The 18,753-nt window shown below is 37.6% G+C and overlaps 1 protein-coding gene across 2 annotated transcripts; it reads right to left on the reverse strand.

The window, feature by feature from the left end:
* Positions 1-242: 242 nt before the first annotated feature.
* Positions 243-12,945, reverse strand: LOC132616828 (uncharacterized). Of its 2 annotated transcripts, XM_060331524.1 has the most exons (15): positions 12,801-12,945; positions 12,527-12,607; positions 10,940-11,475; positions 10,585-10,849; positions 9,106-9,401; positions 7,974-8,159; positions 7,051-7,785; positions 6,859-6,953; positions 6,712-6,771; positions 6,496-6,584; positions 4,286-4,888; positions 4,100-4,174; positions 2,381-2,451; positions 2,235-2,292; positions 243-1,442 (listed from the first exon to the last, which is right to left on the reverse strand). In XM_060331524.1, exons 3-15 carry the CDS (start codon positions 11,353-11,355, stop codon positions 558-560), a joined length of 3,834 nt encoding a protein of 1,277 aa, XP_060187507.1. In that variant the 5' UTR covers positions 11,356-11,475; positions 12,527-12,607; positions 12,801-12,945; the 3' UTR covers positions 243-557. The 2 variants fall into 2 exon arrangements, with proteins under 2 accessions (XP_060187507.1, XP_060187508.1); XM_060331525.1 differs by lacking the exon at positions 12,527-12,607 and having other exon boundaries at positions 12,801-12,924.
* Positions 12,946-18,753: the final 5,808 nt, after the last annotated feature.

The following is an 18,753-nucleotide window of genomic DNA, read 5'->3' on the forward strand; positions in this document are numbered from 1 at the left end:
CATAGTATGCTAGATAGTAGAAGAAATTCACCAAATAAGACAACATGAACAACTAAACATATATAATCACGCAACATTGAAACTGGTAACAGAAGGATGAGATGACTTAAATAAAGTGATTTTATTGAACACTTAAAGTTTATATACAGAGGACATCATTTCCTTACCTTTATTGCTAAAATACAGCATTTCTATGGCATATATAATCACGCAAGATTTAAACTGGTAACAGAAGGATGAGATGACTTAAATAAAGTGATTTTATTGAACACTTACAGTTTATGTACAGAGGACATCATTTCCTTACCTGTATTGCTAAAATACAGCATTTCTATGGTACTATAACTACAATACTATCTTAAAAGTTGTACAAAATCTTTACAGTCAAAGCAAGTTGAAAGGGATAAAACCCAAAAGAGTGGGAGAGTTCACTCAAAAATGAAGTTGTGTACGAGTATCTGAAAGAATATATAGCCCTAAATATGGACAGACGGACGGTCACAGAAGCCCGTTTCTCCAGAGATCGGCAATCAATAGGAATTATAGCAAGGATGACTTCAAACCATCATATTCAATTCTGACAGATCATCCATTGGAATCTCAAGGCCCATAAAGTCGTGATCTTGCAATCCATCATCATCTATGTTCAACCATGAACCTAAGTCCTGTCCCTGACCGTCAAGGTCATCAGGGCCACCTAAAACATCCATTCCAGGGAGTTGCAGGCCAGATAAATCAATGGGATCCTCTAATTCATCCAAGTCATAATCATTCTTATCCTTGCCAGTGGCACTGGCACTGATATCACCTGAATTCACTATTGAAGACGCTGGTGCTTTAGGTTGCCCTGACATCTTGCCTAGAAGGCCATTGACAGAAGTGGATAATTGAGTAGTTTTCAGCTTAGATTTTGTTTTAGGCTTTCTTTCTCCCTTAACATTGGAAGAGGCAGGTCGACCAATCTTTATTGATCCATTACGAGATGATGCCTCTCTGCCGTTTCCTTTTCCTTCTCGGTCCCTCTCACTCCTCTTCCCTTTGGCACTGCTTGAAAGTGAACTTCCAACACCTGACAGAGCACCAGAAGATGCAGCAATGCTAGTACCAAGGACATCTTCCAACTCCCTCCGCTTGACTCTACTTGCTTCAGAATATAAATTGGCTTCATAAAGTATATCCTGGTTTAGAGAAGGGCTCTGCTGTGGGCTAAAATAAGATTTTGCAGCTTCACTGTCGGTGTTGGAATCTGTTTGTCCATCACTAAGGCGGGATATAGCAGAAAGGAACATATCCTTGTACAACGGCTCACTGAAGCAGCTCTTTCCTGTCTCCTCAAATTCTACGCATCGATCCAAAGTTCGCTTGACCAACGCTAAGGCAGCTTGCTTGGCCATTTTCCCACTAGCACTCTTTGCACCATGCACATTTGGACCCCAACAACTCTGTCAAAGCAAGACAATGTCAATGAATGATTTTCATGATTCAAATTTTACGAGTTTAAGGACAACTTTACACTGCGACAGTACAGACAATTTTTTTACACTACTAGAGGCAGTATGCAAGAGTCAGCACAATTATGTAACGCATTACAATGAAAAGAAGATATTATAGATAGATGATATCATTAGCAACCAAGATAACTTAATAGTTAATACTAACCTAAATGATTGCAGAACAAGAGAGAACTAGAGACGTACACAAGCAGAATAGCCTTGAAATCAATCAAGGACAGTAGGACACTGTGAGTTCACAAAGACACAGACAGACGGAAATATCAACTCGTCTAACATTTGTGGGCAATGAATCATATGTAGAACACTGCAAACCCAACTTTAAGTTATATATAAGAAACAAAGGCAGCAGCATCATTTTTGTTTCCTGCTCTGCCTTGGAGGCAAAAATTGGAATGATATCAAGGCAGTCTGTTTTTGGTTATGAGAAATATGGAAAGCAAAAAAACAGAGATAGACTCTGAGTAAAGTGCTGAGCAGAATTGAGGGAAAGTTATCCATCTAAACCGAGGGGGATATTTTTCCACAGTAATAAGGCACCTAAACCTACAATTAGATACTCAGTTCAAGGTCTTTTCAGAGGGGAGATAAACAATCACCCAAAAAGACGAAAAAAGAAGCATAAGTTCCAAAGCTATGTTAATTTAACAATCAGTTGTCCCATAGAATTTTGGAGGAAAATGTAACAACCAGGAAAGGAATTGGTAAAAATGTTCAACCTACCATATATTTTTCATATGCCATTTCCACAAGTTTGTCAAGAGCATGCTGTTCGAACTCCCTATAAAACAATTAAAAGCTTGAGTTATTATGTCAATGAATGGTGTTAAGCAAGGATCAAGGTTATGCATCTGAAAGAAGCATAATACTTTTCTTGAAACTCTCTCGTCTCTGCTGCTGAATTCAATAGCTTTCCCAGCATCTCTTTCTTCTTAGAAACCTATGCAACAAGCATCACATGAGAAAGGCTCCCAGCAGACACAATCTAAATAGGTTGCACACTCCATAAAAAAGTAGAAGTAACTATATCATGATACACAAAAAGAGCAAAAACTCTTATTTCAAATGAGAACAATAAAGCACCAATAGAAGGATAGAAGACAGCAGGCTGATAGGCAAAGTCACTTCAGTGGTTCGAACACCCCAACTGCACTGTAACCAATATAGATAGGAACAATAGCAGAAGGAAACTAATTAAAAACTTCAGGCCTATAGGACTCACAAGAGGATAAAGCTATAAGCTCTAGAAAAGTTGAAGAAACACTCCCACTCTAGAATCTGTTGCTTTCCTCCTACTCCAAAGTGAGAAGTTTATTTCCCTTTTCTGAAGCACCTTTGCTCTCCTTCTTCATACGCAATTGGCATGGTGCTAGAACCTTGTGCAAAGATGCTTTTGTAGTACTGACTTTGGATACTCATATCATAATTTAGAGCATTAAAGAAACTTCCCGAGCTCATGGAGGATGCTCATTGAAAGAGCATCTCAATGTTATTTCTTGAAGAGGTATCCAACCTCCGTACTAAATATCCAATTCTCTCAGTAAGTGATGATAGAATGTGAATTGATTTAGGTTTGAAAGCTGACTCACTTTCGGTCCAGCAGCAGTTGACTCAACAAATCAAGACAAGCAAGAGGAACACTGAGCAAGACTAAGGCTGACTAATGGGACGGGATATCCCGTCCGGTTAGCTTAGTGGGATGGGACGGGCCTAGGGGTTCGTCCCCCATGTCCCGTCCACTAAGGTCCGGTCCCCCTATCACGTTAAGAAATAGTCCCGTCCTGTCCCCTGTCCCATCCGGTCCCGTCCCGTCCTACTTAAATTAGAAAAAAGTCAATTTTGTATGTTTTGATTTTGCAATGTAATCAATTTAAGTTTGATGTTTAAACACTGAGAAAGACTAAGGCTGTCTAATGGGACGGGATATCCCGTCCCGTTAGCTTAGTGGGATGGGACGGGCCTAGGGGTTCGTCCCCCATGTCCCGTCCTGTCGCTCGTCACATCCTGTCCCGTCCCGTCCAACTTAAATTGAAAAAAGTCAATTTTGTATGTTTTGATTTTGCAATGTTATCAATTTAAGTTTGATGTTTACTTTAAATTTTGTGTCCATTTACTAAACTTATGTAGTCATATATCACACTATCATCTTTTTATGATTTTTTAGTGCTTAAATATTCAAATTAATACAACAACAATAACATACCCAGTATAATCCCACCAGGTGGGGTCTGGGAAGGGTAGAGTGTACGCAGGCCTTACCCCTACCTGCCAAGGTAGGGAGGTTGTTTCCAATATACCTTCGGCTCAAGGGAAGAAATATTCAAATTAATACAAATTCATAGAAAAAAAAAAATCCCACTAAGGCCCCCGCCCCATCCCCCCCCCCCCCCCACCTTAGCTTAATGAGATAGGACGGGCCGAGGGGTTCGTCCCGCCGGTCCCGGTATCCCCTATCTCGTTAAGAAATCGCCCCGTCCCCCTAAAATCATTCTGGCCCGTCCCGTTAGACAGCCTTAAGCAAGACACAAGAAACAGAGGCAGAGAGAAGAGAGATTACTTAAGAATCTACCAATTCAGATAAGACTTACCATTTCCTGGTGCTTCTCATCCAATCTACTCATGTCCTCGCTGAATTCTTCATCCCCTGTATGTGCTAAATCAGACTGCATAGACCACTATAAGCAATTAGCATACCAAGGAACAATAAATCGAAGTAAGAGAGCACAAAATACAGAGCTATCACCATACAATTGTTAAGGATCCTTGAAACCTACCTCCGATTGTGGATATAATCCAATACAGTGAATCTCAAGAAGAAGTTTCTCATCAATAGACATCTCATTATACTGATACTCAGAACAAACAAAGCCAGGCAAGGTTCGCTGTTGTGGAAGTACACATTTTTGTGAATGGTCATAGTTTAGAAAATCCCCCATCTCTGAGGCAGATGTAACATTATTATAGTCCACGACTTGCTCCACATTATCAAAGGGACCCTCACTGGCATTTATGATGTATCCATTAGAGGCAGGGTATTCGGAAGTTTCACTGCCATATAACATTTGTGCACAAGAAGTATCTGATTCTAAATTCATCTCCATCTCAAATCCAGATCGATAACTATCGGAATTAAGATCTTCATTCCCATTGCAAGAAAGATCTTCAGGTATTAGAGCTGCCATCACTCTTTGGTACAAGGAAATACCCTTATGTTTACTCTTTCTGGAGACCATATGGTCCAGGGTACTTTCGAGACTCTGTGTTTCATTTGTATCTTCGCCAACCTCATTCAACCCAAAACCATTTGGCACTAAACTGGAACCATCGGCATCAAAAGGGTCAGATACTGGTCCTGCCAGGTTGGTCTGATGATTTACCTGTTAAGAGGAGAACAATGAATATCAGTACATCCAGCAAAAATCATAACTAGAGGAATGGCCAATCTGATGATATTTAAGCAACTTTGATATGGTCAAACACTTTCTTAATCTTGATCAAGCAATCTTCAGAGCAGTAGGTAAGCATAGCATTGCCAAGTATACAGCGATGATAAATGCAAAACTTCTCTCGGGACAGAAAAGGTGGAAATCTATGCACAAACCCCCTCCCCCTCCCCACAAAGAAACATGTAAACCCCCCCCCCCCACCCTCCTTCCCTACTAGTTAAAGAGAAAAATGCAGTCATGGGACAAGACGGCCCATAAGGACCAGGTAGTGGAAAGACAAAAAGCATGTGAAAACTCTAGCTTAAAGTTTTTAATGATATTTTAATAAGCTAAAGCTGAAAAAAATCATAATATCGAATATTCTCTTTTATAATAAAATATTCTCCCTTCAAAGAATGTAAGAATACAGAAACCTCGGCTTCAAAATTATCATTTAAAAGAATACGAATAGAAAAGAATCGATTGCTCCTACAAGATTGATGACATGGATTATGAGTTATGAGCCAGTTAAGCACCTCCCTACCTCCCCCCCCCCCCCCCCCAAAAAAAAAAAAAAACCCAAAAAACAAGCATCTTTTATAGTGAATAATTAATAAGCTCGACAAGTTTAAGGACAAACCATGATAGCAGTTAACACTCCCTATCAACTCTAGTACAACTTCTCATGCACTTGATACTCATAATAAAAGATATCAAACGATCTCAACATCACTTGCTGCTCCACTTCTATTTGATGTTCTATAACCATACAAATGAAAACACTGGATATACATTATAGCAATCCTTTCCTGGTCTGTTACTTTAAAAGAGAATTTATAAAATTAACCTTAGCAACATCAATTAGCACTGCATACAATTATAATAGTCACACAATGGAGCAAAGGCAACCACCACTCCACTCCATACAGAAAAGAAATATGTTGTGCAGAAGGAATAAAAGAATGTATCATAACTAACCAAACTATATACTCTCTCAATTTCAATAAATGTGAACCTATTTGACTGGGAACATAGTTTAAGAAAGAAAGGAAGACTTTAGGAACTTGTGGCCTTAAACATGTGATAACATTTGTGTGGCTATAAAACTTTTGAAACTTTGCCATCTAACATGCCATAACATGTGTGTGGCTATAAAAGCTTCAAGCGTAAAAAGGAGAGTTTAAATTAAATTATTTCCAAATTTTGAAAGGGGTCACTCTTTATTAAACGGACTAAAAACGAAAATAGGATCACGTAAATTGAAACGAAGAAGTACATGATAATATGCAAGTAAAGGACCTCCTAGGTTATCCCCACCCCCACCCTCCACCCACCACGGAAACTTATGAAATGCAAATAGTCAAGCCAAAAGTTTCCAATTCACATGCCGGCAGAAAAAATGATGCTAGTATCTGTCAGTTAAGCAGTTGACAAGGACGGGATCAATTTGTACTTATCGTCATATCTAGAAGTTTTTTCAGAATAACTAGCAACTTCCAGAAGTTAACCAAGTTTTATAGGCAAATATAACACAATCCACAAAACAAAACAGCTATCACCTGCTGCCTTAAAAAGGTTGTATCGATTTCCGATATAAATCGAAAAAGTGGCTCCATCTGCTTCCAGAATGAGCTAGAGAGGGCTTGAACTGCATTAAATACAGGTCCATCAAAAGAAGATATTTCTCAAAGAAACATAAATTAAACATGTCCAATTCGTGCTAAAAAAATGGATTCATTAGCAAAAACAAGAGTGCAAGGGGTTTGATAATGTACCAGTGTAGGTAACAGCACTTGCAGCAGCCAGTAGCTCTTCATGCCCATCATCTGAACCAACTAAGAGAAATGAAAAGAGAAGTGAACAACTAGAACGGAGAGTGACTCAACACCTATACAATCCAGCTACATTGTTGCTACAACTACCTAGAAAATCAGCAGAGGCATTTATTGTCGCTTGTTTCTGTCGTTTGTAAGCCTTACGATCAGCGAGCTTTCTGGTGGGAGGTCGGCCTGCTTTGCTGCATAAATAGTCATGTAAATGAAGAATAGTTATTTCAACCGCATTAAATATGGCAGAAAACACTCAACCATAAACATATGGAGATATGGTTCAACCTTTCAGTCTTATCAAGACTGTGTCTAGAGCTTCTCAGTTGTTTTGCTGTTCCAACATTTCCAAGCTTCTGAACCACCAATGGCATTGGGGTCCTATTGGCGGTAAACCTCCTCCCAGTCCTCCCTTGCCTACGAATACCATCTCCATGATCCTCCCCACTAGCCCTCTTATTTTTCCTTGGTGGGAGCAGCAAAGACATCTTCTGAACAGGGGGGCCAAATTTTTCATCCACCTCATCAGACCTGTTGCTCCTGTCCTTGGATTTGATTTCAGCAGCCCCGGACTCCTCACTTTCAGAAGCAGCTGAAGAGAAGTGATCGCTTTTTAATTTGACTTGTTGAGGGGAAGAACCACAAAGACGCCTTTCATTACTGAGAGCATCGCTTGTGCTATCAAGAGAAGGGATATCATCATTATTGGGAACGATAGGAAAATTAGCCCTTCTTGCAGGTCGAGAGATCTTCTGGGGCCTTTGGCTGGCCCACTGAGCGACAGGGGGTGATAACGACCTCATAGAAGGGGTGCGTTTACGATTACCTTCCCCCACAGCAGATGGAAATCTGCTTGTGCATTGAGAGGTTTCCCAATCATTAGCAGCAGCTGCCTGTTGAACCAGTGGAGACAGTTTTGGTGCAACGCCTGAAACTGATCGTGGAGCACGGGCAGCAGACTTTATTTTTGTACTTGAAGTAGGATTAGAAGTGAAATTTTCTCGAGTAGCTGCCTTCATTTTACTGCATAAATAGAGTAAAATGAACATCTAAGGAAAGGAAAAAATATGAGGAAAATAAACCCTAAAAAGGATCTCTCATAATAAAGATTTCAAAGGCATAAGAGCAAAGATGAAATTGCAAAAGTTACATCGTACACATTCAACCAAAATGAACAAGAAAAGAAGTATAAAATAAGTCGTGTCCCGTACTTTTTGATAGCTCTGATCTTGACCCTTTCTTTCTCTGGACCAATAGGCTGTTGATCTCTTCTATCAGTGAGATGGAGACTGTTATCTTGGTCAGCCTTAGACATAGAAGGACGCATTCCTAAAGGAGCTTGCTGTGATACACCATCAGTTTTTCCAGTTCCAGTACTTCCTGGAGCAGCTCCAGGTCTACTTGAAAATAATAAAAGTCAGTTCAGAGTAAAGGCTAATACTTACCAGTTCTGATATAACAAGAATGACAACCAAGGAAAGAAAGATTACAAGTGGGTGCAATTGATTATTGGTATTTGGTATTTTCTTTCACTACCGACATGGTTATAACTTTTATTCATTTACGCTTCCTACAAAAAATTATGATGCTCTCCCTTCTAATCTCAATTACAATTTACTATTTCCCAAATAATCTACCTGTGAGATAGAGAAAGCAAGTTTCTAAATAAGTATTCCCTCTTTACGGTTCTCAATACTTCATTTAGAAAGAAAAAAAGAATTGATCGGTAAAGTGTCCAAATACAAATACATCTAATTGATATTTCCAGCACAATAGACACACTGAGCTGTAAAACTTACCAGTCTCTTCAACTGAAATCAACTTTATCCGAATAAAAGATATAAGGCAACATGGGATACAAAGCATGCTAAAGCAGACAAACAAATAAATAAACAAGCAAGTGAGAGTTCAGTTTAAACCCATTATGGTGAAAGGACTATCTTTCTCCCATTGCCTGATTCAGTACCCCTTTCTTCATATGACCCCACAAGCACGCTCTGCTGCAGATTCAAGGAGTCAATCACCGAAATATGCACCTAATTGTTTTCTCTGTCAACCCAACCCTTGGGAAGGTTAGGAAGCTTATTTTACTTCTACTATGAGATTTGCTGCTCTTTGGATCAGTGCTCCTAATTTATAGCAAGGTTTCTCAAATAAAATGTGCTTCCGAAGTCCAAATAATACCATGCCCATAGCAAAGAAAGGTACTCTAGCAATATAAGATCAGCAATTCATATACGTCTATACATTCTCACAGCAAAAGGGCAGCTAAAGACAAATCAAAATCTAAAAACACACATCGAAGCTGGAGGTTAATTTTGACATTGATATTTGACACAACACCTGAAGCCATGGGTATCACTAAGCCTCAAGCGGCCATCAGCTACAAGACGGGACTGCAATCCTTGCTTTGGCTCCCTGTGGCCATCAACAGGTTTTGATGTCGAGGAGCTTCCAGTAGTATCTGGCTTTATTCCAGATCGTTTCTTTTTCATCTTAGACTTCTCCCAGCCCTCTACAGCAATGGATGATGTCCGGACCTCTCCCTGAACTGTGCTACCATTTGGAAGTCTCGATATCTCCCTATCTCTGTCCATACTCCCAGATGGCCTTGATGGAGTGCTTGCTCGTACCTCCGGCTAATTCAACAAAACATATCCATCAGTCTAGAGGATGTCGGAACTGATTCCATGCATGGTTGATGAAAGAAAATGAATAAATTGAGGTGAAGCAGCATGTTGTCTAGTCAAAGATGGCATCAAGAACAATAAAAGAAACTCAAGGTCCACCCATCCATAACAAGGAAGAAGATATCTTAAAAGGAATCTACCTATAAAATAAAATAAAGACATCTTAAAAGGAACTTCATAACCAAACATTCTTTAATTTGTTTTTTATTATTTTATAAAAAATAAAATTTTATTGATGTGGGAGTATAATAGAAACAGATGTTCAGCAATGGATAAATAGATAGAAGTTATACTGATATTATTAATGATAGAGAGACGCAATCTGTCTGCATACAATAGATGATTACAACACAACTCTACATTTAGGATGCATTATTTATATAACAGGATGACCCATAAGGCCATAACTACTTAACATTTATGATAAGAACATGTACTTCTGCTAACGGTAAGAAAACAGAGAACTCCAGTAACTTATAAGAAACTGCTCAATCCTCTACTTCTATATTTATTTGCTTCTTCCTCCTTGAATAAGTATGGAATATACGTGGCTTATCATAGAACTCCTGAATACAAGCACTATACCAAATAGGGACGGCCTACACAAAAAATATAATTCTCTACAAAGGACACCTAATCGTTTAAACTAACAAGGACACATGGTGCCACTGAACCGAAAATAAAAAACAATTCCTCAAATACACAAAGTCATTATCTATCCCTTTGAAAGCTTCTTACTTCTGTACTTATTCCTCAAATGTACGAAGTATTACAAGTATAGACCAGGCAAGTATCTGAAAAGCACTTCACAATACACTCAACATTACACAACTACACAAGCAAGTTAATAAGCTAGAGTCTATCCTAACGCTCAACAACATCCAACTCCATTAGCTTTTTAGATAGCCTCAACCAGCCTTCAACAATCTTACGCAGTAATAATAAACAAATCAGGGAAGGATAGTTTCACTCTCTGGTTATTCATCAGTACAGGTGCAGTAACTGGAGATGCATTAAGAAAGAGAATTTTAACTAGGAAGTGTACAATTAAAGGAAAATCCCCCATTTTGAAAAACTGAATAAAGTTTAAAAAAAAAAAAGATGCAATAAAACTGAAATGAAAAATACAAACCCTCAGATCCACCATAGAAGTTCGAGTGCGCTTATTTGGAACAGAGTTTTTGGTCCTTTTTTCGGACTTCTGTAGCTCAAAATCATAACCACTCTGGGTCCCTATTTTACCAATGCCTGCCGCTGAAACTGATCGGTCACTTGGATACAACACATTGGGTCGTTCATTTGATAAGATATCTGACCGAGATCTCTTCCTTGATGGAATGCTGGGAAAGCATTTGTTGATCACCGATAAAGATTCAGTGAATATCTTTACACGTTCCCTGATATTTCATGGAAATAAATCAGTACAAATCTTTATCCAAGTTGACCAGGTAAAAATAAACAACAGAGCAAAGTAACCTAAGAACTACCTAGCTTTAGTGCAGCTTTCCCGAAGACCGGCCTTCAGCCGCCTGGCTTCCTCTGGAAAGGGAGAAGAGGACGGTTTGCCTTTAGAAGACACCACAGGAGAATCCTCTACTGGCATGCCCAAAGCTAAACCTGTGAGTCGCTTGAAATCACTGTGCCTATTAAGTTTGTGCTCTGTCACCATTGCTTTTGGATCAAAACGTAAGCACTGAAAAAAGTTAGTGACATCTGTTTGTGTTATTGTTGAAGTACTTCTTGTCATGTTAGGAAGAGAAGATAAGATTGGATTCTCCATGTTCTCACGGAAACTAGCCGACCTATCCAATGAAGCAGATGCATATGACCCACGCTGCCCAGAGGCATACAATGGCCTGTCTGGGCTACTAGAAGATAGATCAAATCTGCTAGATGCTGACATCGCATCAGCTCGAACACGCTCTTCGTCTTACCAGTCCAATTGACACAGAGGTGCATGGCATTAATCTACAACAAGAATGCATGAAACCCAGCTAACTCTCCCAATAGTGATGGTTACAACCTGCAAGGATACCATTATGGCAACATAAGAGCTGCTCAGAAGAGTCTAAGAAGACCATAAATTATAAAAATAAAAAATAAAAATAATAATAATAATAACAACAACAACCTAATTACTGCCTAAAAGGGTAGGGGCAAAGCAGTAGAACAATTTGTTAACATGAAGGAGTTAAATGCGCATATAAAGAAGTTTGAACGTTATCTACGTTAAAACAGAAGTGGTCAAGAAGTCAAAGACATCAATGATAATGAAGAGTCATCCTAAATGCATAATAACCTTTTAAAGTGGTATTTAAGACATAGGATGACAAACTACACTACGGTGTAAACAGATTTAATATATGTAACCATGGAATTCCACAAAGATACAAGCAAGAAGATAAACACTCATAAATGTCGAAGCGATCATTTATAAGCTGAATAAATAACGGATTTAAAAAGCTTCTGTCATGATAAAAACTGTCATGCAATCTTGCAATCAACATTGTATTCAATCTATGAGTGTTTAATCAACATTCACGTCAATAAATGCTCTATTGCTAATTATTTAAATAGTCGAAGTAAACATTCATGTATCATGGCAATCAACATTGTATTCAATCTTTTTGTGTTCTCTCTCTCTCTCTCTCTCTCTTCTTCTCCCTTATACCGAGGGTATATCAGAAACAACCTCTCTACCCCACAAAGGTAAGGGTAAGGTCTGCGTAAATCCTACCCTCCCCACACCCCACTTGTGGGATTACACTGGCTATGTTGTTGTTGTAGTAGGGTACACAATTTAGACAATCTTGTTATACTCAACCTTAACTCAGCTTTCTACTTTAAATCATTTCCACTGATTCAAGATCCACAGCTCTACTAATAAATCTTCTAAGATCAAAACAAATCATCAACTTTCAAGTAAATTGATCATACTTAACACCTCTAGTAATACTCTTACTACTTAGCTTGAACAGAATGCCAATAATAATAATAATATCAAACATCACAAAGCAAACCAATAACTTCGACAAAATTACAACAGAATCATCAGTAAAAATCAAATCTTTTACCTGGTAGTAACTTATACTGTATAATAAATTCACTTTAAAAAAAAAAACCGTGTGATCTGAACACCCTTCGATGCCAAAATTCTGAAATGGAACAATAAAATACATCAGAGATTATATTAGCTAGGGTTTTGAAAGTCTCGGATTCTAAGATAATTACCCAAATAATTAATTAATTAAAATCTGGTACCCAATCAATAAAGAAAAAAAAAATCCAAATAGAAATTAATTTGTATATTTGCATAAAATGAATATATTGGGAGAAGAAGATTGTTACATAAGAGTGACGTCGTGGTTGATCGGTGAGAGGAGGTGGTGGTGGAAGGTCGGTCAAGAAATAACATAGATCGTTTTTGATTGAGCCCGGACCAAATTTTGTGATATTTAGTTATTGCCTAAAATGTAATTTAGAAATAGTAATTTTTTTTTATTGTTTTTCCCTTATTGTCTACTTAGTTTTTTTTTTTTTTAATGCTTTTTGTTGGTTATTTTTTAGAACGTAGCTTGTTCTTTTTTAAGTAAAAGTAAAGTTTATCCATTAAACAAAGTTTAAGAGTCATTACAATAAGAGACTAGCCTAGATAATATAGTAATTATTCCATCCTTGAGAAAATTACAAATAACAAAAGGAGGAAGATTGGATACATCATCGAGCTATCAAAAATATCTAGTTTCAGTTCCTTTCTTTGCTAATTGGTCCGCCACTTTATTAGCTTCTCTAAAAATGTGCTTGATTGATGCCCTTCTTGCTTCACCCAGTAGATACCTGCAATCATCAATTAAGTTTTGGTAGGAGCAAAAGTTGTTAGAGAGCATGCTAATAAGTTACTTGCAATCAGTTTCGATTACTAGGGGAAGAAGATCTTTCTGGATAGCAATTTTTAAACCATGAACAAGTGTCAGCATCCATGTATATTTTAGTTACTCGGTGCATTCCCATGTTGAAGCCTAGCAGCCAACCTTTTTACTGTTCCTGATCACTCCTCTGATACCTCCTTTTTTCGTATTTGCATTAATGCTCCATTTATATTGAGTTTTAAGAAACCAGCATCGGGTGGTTCCCATTTAATTACATATTGTACCTTTTGCCCTGCTAGTAATGTTTCGACTGGTTATAAATTTGTATTCCAAAGCGATGTTATGCAGGCTGATCATAGGTGTTTTTGTTATTATTCCTATTATTCTAAATTTGCCAAAGGAGGAATGGAAGGAATTCCGTCCAAGAAAACTGTTGATTGAGATTATCTTTGGATTGGAGTTTTTTTTTTTTTTTTAATTCACAGTGGGATGGTGTCTGGATCATCTGTGTATTGGAGGCAATTGTGGTTTCAAGTCATTTGTTCCCAGAGTGTTTTTTAGTGGGTGCACCTGAAAATTAAATGTTCCATATCCTCTTTTTTCCTTCCCGCGGATGTTGTCAGTGTCATTAGTAACGATTTTTCTCTTAAAAAGCATATGCTTAGTAGAATTTATTTTGACAGACGTTATAAGAAATATTTTAGTTTGTTCAAAGGTATTAGTCTTCCGTATTCAGGTAAGTTTTTTTTTATTTTAACCTTGCCGTTGTTGTTCTTTGTAATTAGTTCATAAGCAGCTTTTGTCGAGAAGACTGTGTGCCTATTGTGTTCAGTTTGTAATTGTCCTCCCCTATATTATCTTGCTTAATGTAGGTGCTATGTATTTCAGGGATAATGTTTTGAGGAAGCTCTACATAGAAGAGATTTGTGTTGATGAGGTCATTACTCATTATGTCTTCAATAGTTAGATCATATTCATGTTTCATTAAAGGACCATAAATCATGTTTCGAAGGGGTTTACCTTGGTTGATCCAGTTATCCTCTCATGCTATAATTTTCTTCCTATTTTCTATTTTCCATTTTTATGTCTTCCTCACATAATTTGGCGCTTCTAGAAATGTTTTTCCAAATATGGGAATCTGTAGTGTTACCCAAAGTGGCTTTTCTATTCCTATCGCTAGCCCTATACTTGTAAGGAAGAAGTTGCGATCAAAGCGAATTTTGGTCTTTCTTATAACGTCAAGTCATAGCCATGTTGAAAGAAGAATTTTTCAACTGGCCTTTGCACAAACCAATCCCTCCCTCATTTTTTGGCTTACTAACCAAGTCCCAATTAGCTAGATGACATTTCCTTTTCATCCGTACAACCCCATAAGAAATTATTTTGGATGGAGTTTATATTTTTAATGGTAGCTTGTGGGAGAGAGTAAAGCTGTGTTATGTGTTCGTAATAGTTGCCAGGGATGATTTATTAGAGTGGTTCTTTTCGCTAGGTTAAGGAAGTTAGTCTTCCAACCCTTAAGTCTAGTGTTGAGTCTGTCTATTATGAATTGAAAATCATTTTTCATCATAGAGCTAACCATGGGGAACCCCCAATATTTGCCAAAGCTATCTGAGTGTTTCATACCTAGGCAGCCACAGATTTGCTCACTAACATTAGAGGGAGTGTTGTTTGGAAAAAGTTATTGTAGATTTGTTGAAGTTTTGGATTGTCTGGAGACTACACAGAATTTGTTAAGAGCATCAACTATAGAGTTACAGCTTTTGTTATTAACGTCTAAAAGTAAGATGAGATCGTCCGCAAAGAACAAGTGACATATCTAGGGTCCTTTAGAGGATATTTTAATGGAATCCCATCTACAGCAATCTACTTCATAATGAATTAATCTAGATAGCATCCCCATACAAATAATAAAAATGTAGGGGGGGGGGGGGGGGGCAATGGATTACCTCGCCTAATCCCTCTAAATGGTTTAAAGAAATCTGTCTTGGATCCATTGATAAGGATTGAGATTTTTGAAGTACTAATACAAGAGATGATGATTCAATCAAATCTGATGGAAATTTTAGAGATTTTAAGGAAAAGCGTACGAAAGACCACTCTATTTTACCAAAGGCTTTCTCTAGATTAATTTTAATCATCACTTTTTATTTTTTCCCTTTCATCAGTCTGAAGTGGTTCAAAAGTTAATGAACTATTATCGCATTATCCGAGGTTCTCCTACCTTTTATAAAACTAGTTTGGATAGGATGGATGAGTCTTGGAAGAATCAGTTAATTCGATAAATAATAATTTTTGTGACGACTTTATAAGTCGTGTTACAAAGACCAATGGGTCTGAATTGCTTAATTGTATCTGCATTCCGACACTTATTAATAAGACATATGTACGTGCTATTGATTTCCTCAAACATGTTCTTATATTTGAAGGTGTTTTCACAAAAAAACAATTAGACAGACCTTTTTATTAATCCAGTATTTTTCGTAAAAGAAGGAATGAAGCTCATCTGATCCAGGAGATTTAAAAGGTTTGATGGAATTTATAGCATTCTTTATTTCCTTTTCTGTGGGTTCTAAGCACAGTCCAATTTGGTCTTCTACCTCAATTAATTTACCCTTGGTCATATTGATTTCCTTAGCAAATGACATGGCATGATCGGTGGTGTATAAGTTAGGGTAGCAGTCGTTGATTATATTTTTTAATATCCTTTTGATCGTGGAACCCATTACCCACATTATCTTTTAGACTATACCCACATTATCTTTTAGACTAAGGAATTTATTATTTCTCCTTCTTTGCATAGTAGTTATGTGAAAAAACTTAGTATTTACGTCTCCATCTTGAAGCCATTGAACCCTAGATTTAAGTCTCCAAAAACCCTCCTCTATTTTCAACACAACATTTAAATCCTCTATGAGTTCTGACGCTAGGTTCACAAGAAACTTGTCGTATACTTAGGGGATTTTTGGATGCCTTAATTCTAGCCATAATAATATTTTTCTTATGAAAGATATTTTCAAAAGTATTAGAACTCTATTAAAGCTTTCAATAGCTTTTGTAATGTTAGGTTGACTCTTTCATGAATCATGAAGGAAATTTATAAAGATGGGAGGAGAGGTCCACGTGAATTCTAACATAAAATGCTATTATCTCTAGGAGTTTATTTTTATAAAGATCAAGTTTAATAGCACAATGATCCGAGTGGTTCTAACTAGGTAATTAACACCATCATCTTGGTATAGATTAATCCATTCGGAGTTGGCTAAGAATCTATCGATTCTCTCCATAATTAGAGTTTTATATTTTTTTTCTTTTATTTGTCCAAGTGTAACTTTGGCCCTTAAAACCTAGGTCTATCGGTCTGTAATGATACATACAATTCATGAAATGGTTCATTCTATTATTGTTAATCGGGAGTCCACCAAATTTTTCACTAGCTTTTGTTACTTCATTAAAATCTCCCTCAATTAACCAAGCCCTTTTAAAGCTATTCGCTACAGTTTTTAAATTATTCCATAATATAGGTCTTCCTTTAAGTATATTACTAGCATATAACAGTAAGAAGCCAAGTTTAGGTTCATTGTATACCTTAATTATATCACGGATCTCTTGGTCCATAGAATCAATTTGATCCACCATAATGTCATCACTGTTGCAAAAGTATCACGATTTCCACCCGAATTCCTTAGAGCCGAGACTTGTATTAGGCCGTTGAATCCAAAATCATGAGGGATGATTTTGTGATGATCCGCTTGTTTAGTTTCTAGTAAAGCAACCAAACTTGGTTTATTATAATCAAGCACCGACCTAAAGGCCTTTCTAAACTCAAGACTTATCACCCCTCTACAGTTCTATCCGATGAGAGTCATATTAAAGTTCCTACCCATATGAGAGTTTTGCTATATCTAGGTTCCCTCGTTGTTCATCCAATTATGCAATATTTGGGAACAACATTAGTACCATTGCTACTGCACATTTGTATAATCCGGGGGAGGATCCATGGTCATTATAGTGATTGAGCACTTCCTCAAGTCCTGGGCAACGCATGATGTGTCTTTTTTTCTTTTTGGTTCCTTGAAAACCATTATTTTTAGACTCTTAGAAATCCGTTCTGCACTCCATTCTCTGTTCTGAATTGAAACTTTACTTCCTCCTCTTCCATCTGTGGTTGGTTCATCACTGACATCTCCGGAGGGTTTTGTGCGACTGGATTGATTAGCACATATGGTTGAGCTTCGTGTGGAGCAGGTGCATTGTTGTGCATGTGGATATGTACTTGTGCTTGAGCATGAGCATTGGTTTTTACATGATGGTTCCCCGGAGTAGGTATCATTACAAATACTTATTGGTTCGTTTGGTAGCTCATTTCTTGATTGGGGTTCTGTTGGTATACTTGGGTAGGAATTCAAGGAAGTTGGTGGCTGGGAAAGATAGGTAGATTCATATGCAGTAGGTTGATGGGGGGTTGTGGGGGTTTCAAACTTGGTTGGGAAAGAGACGGTACACTTAAGCTTGTTGTGGTAAAGTGGTTAACCAAAGATGATTTGCTATATTGTCCATCTCCATTCTTAGTCCCTCCGCCACTATTTGGGCAATATAGTGGGAGTCCCCTATTTCAATCGCCATTTATTGCCTGTTAATCTTGAGATTCATGGTCAGCATGTGTCCCGATAGGCCATGCTCTAGCCAAGATTGAGGAATATGGTGAAGGGTGTTGTGGTAAAGATTAGTGGGGGGGAGGGTCTGATGGAATTTCTGTTGTAGCAGTCATATTCATGTCATTTTTTTTTATTTGGATTCCTCACCCACACATTCCTTCTCATGTTGTGGTATCTTCTGTATTGGCTTGAAGACGGTCTCGGCATTTTGCTCTTCTTCTTTGGCTTTTAATAGGTTTTCGGAAGAGTGAATAAAATCTATATTAACCTCTAATATGTTTATAATACTCTTAACAAGAGATTTATTTTCTTGGATTGGTGCTTGATTTTTTGGTTCTTCCATGCCTTTCTGCATAATCAGATCATAGTTAATGCAATTTTGATTGGCAGTACTTAGGTTGTCATCTTAATGGGTACTATGATGGCTTTGAAAAATGTAAAAACTATTGGTTAGGCATAGATAATTGTTTCTGCTCTGGGAATTTCCATCGCAAATTAATGTAGTTTGTACGTCTTTTTCAAAGTTGGAAACCGCAACGTCCACAACTTCTGTATAAGAAGTGATAGGAGCATGACTGTTCTTTCTTTGGGGTTGTTCTTGATTAATTGTATTAGCTAGGGGGTATTTATTGATATTGCATTGTGTGCTATTTTATTATTTCGTTGATTGGCTCTTTAATCCAATTTATATGTCTAGGATTTTTCTTTTTGCCGAAAAATCTAGTGGGCTTAGGTATATCTGACGCTGGGTTATTATCCACTGTATCAAAATAT

The sequence above is a fragment of the Lycium barbarum genome, chromosome 11 (assembly GCF_019175385.1).
Source record: "Lycium barbarum isolate Lr01 chromosome 11, ASM1917538v2, whole genome shotgun sequence".
NCBI classification, from domain to species: domain Eukaryota; kingdom Viridiplantae; phylum Streptophyta; class Magnoliopsida; order Solanales; family Solanaceae; genus Lycium; species Lycium barbarum.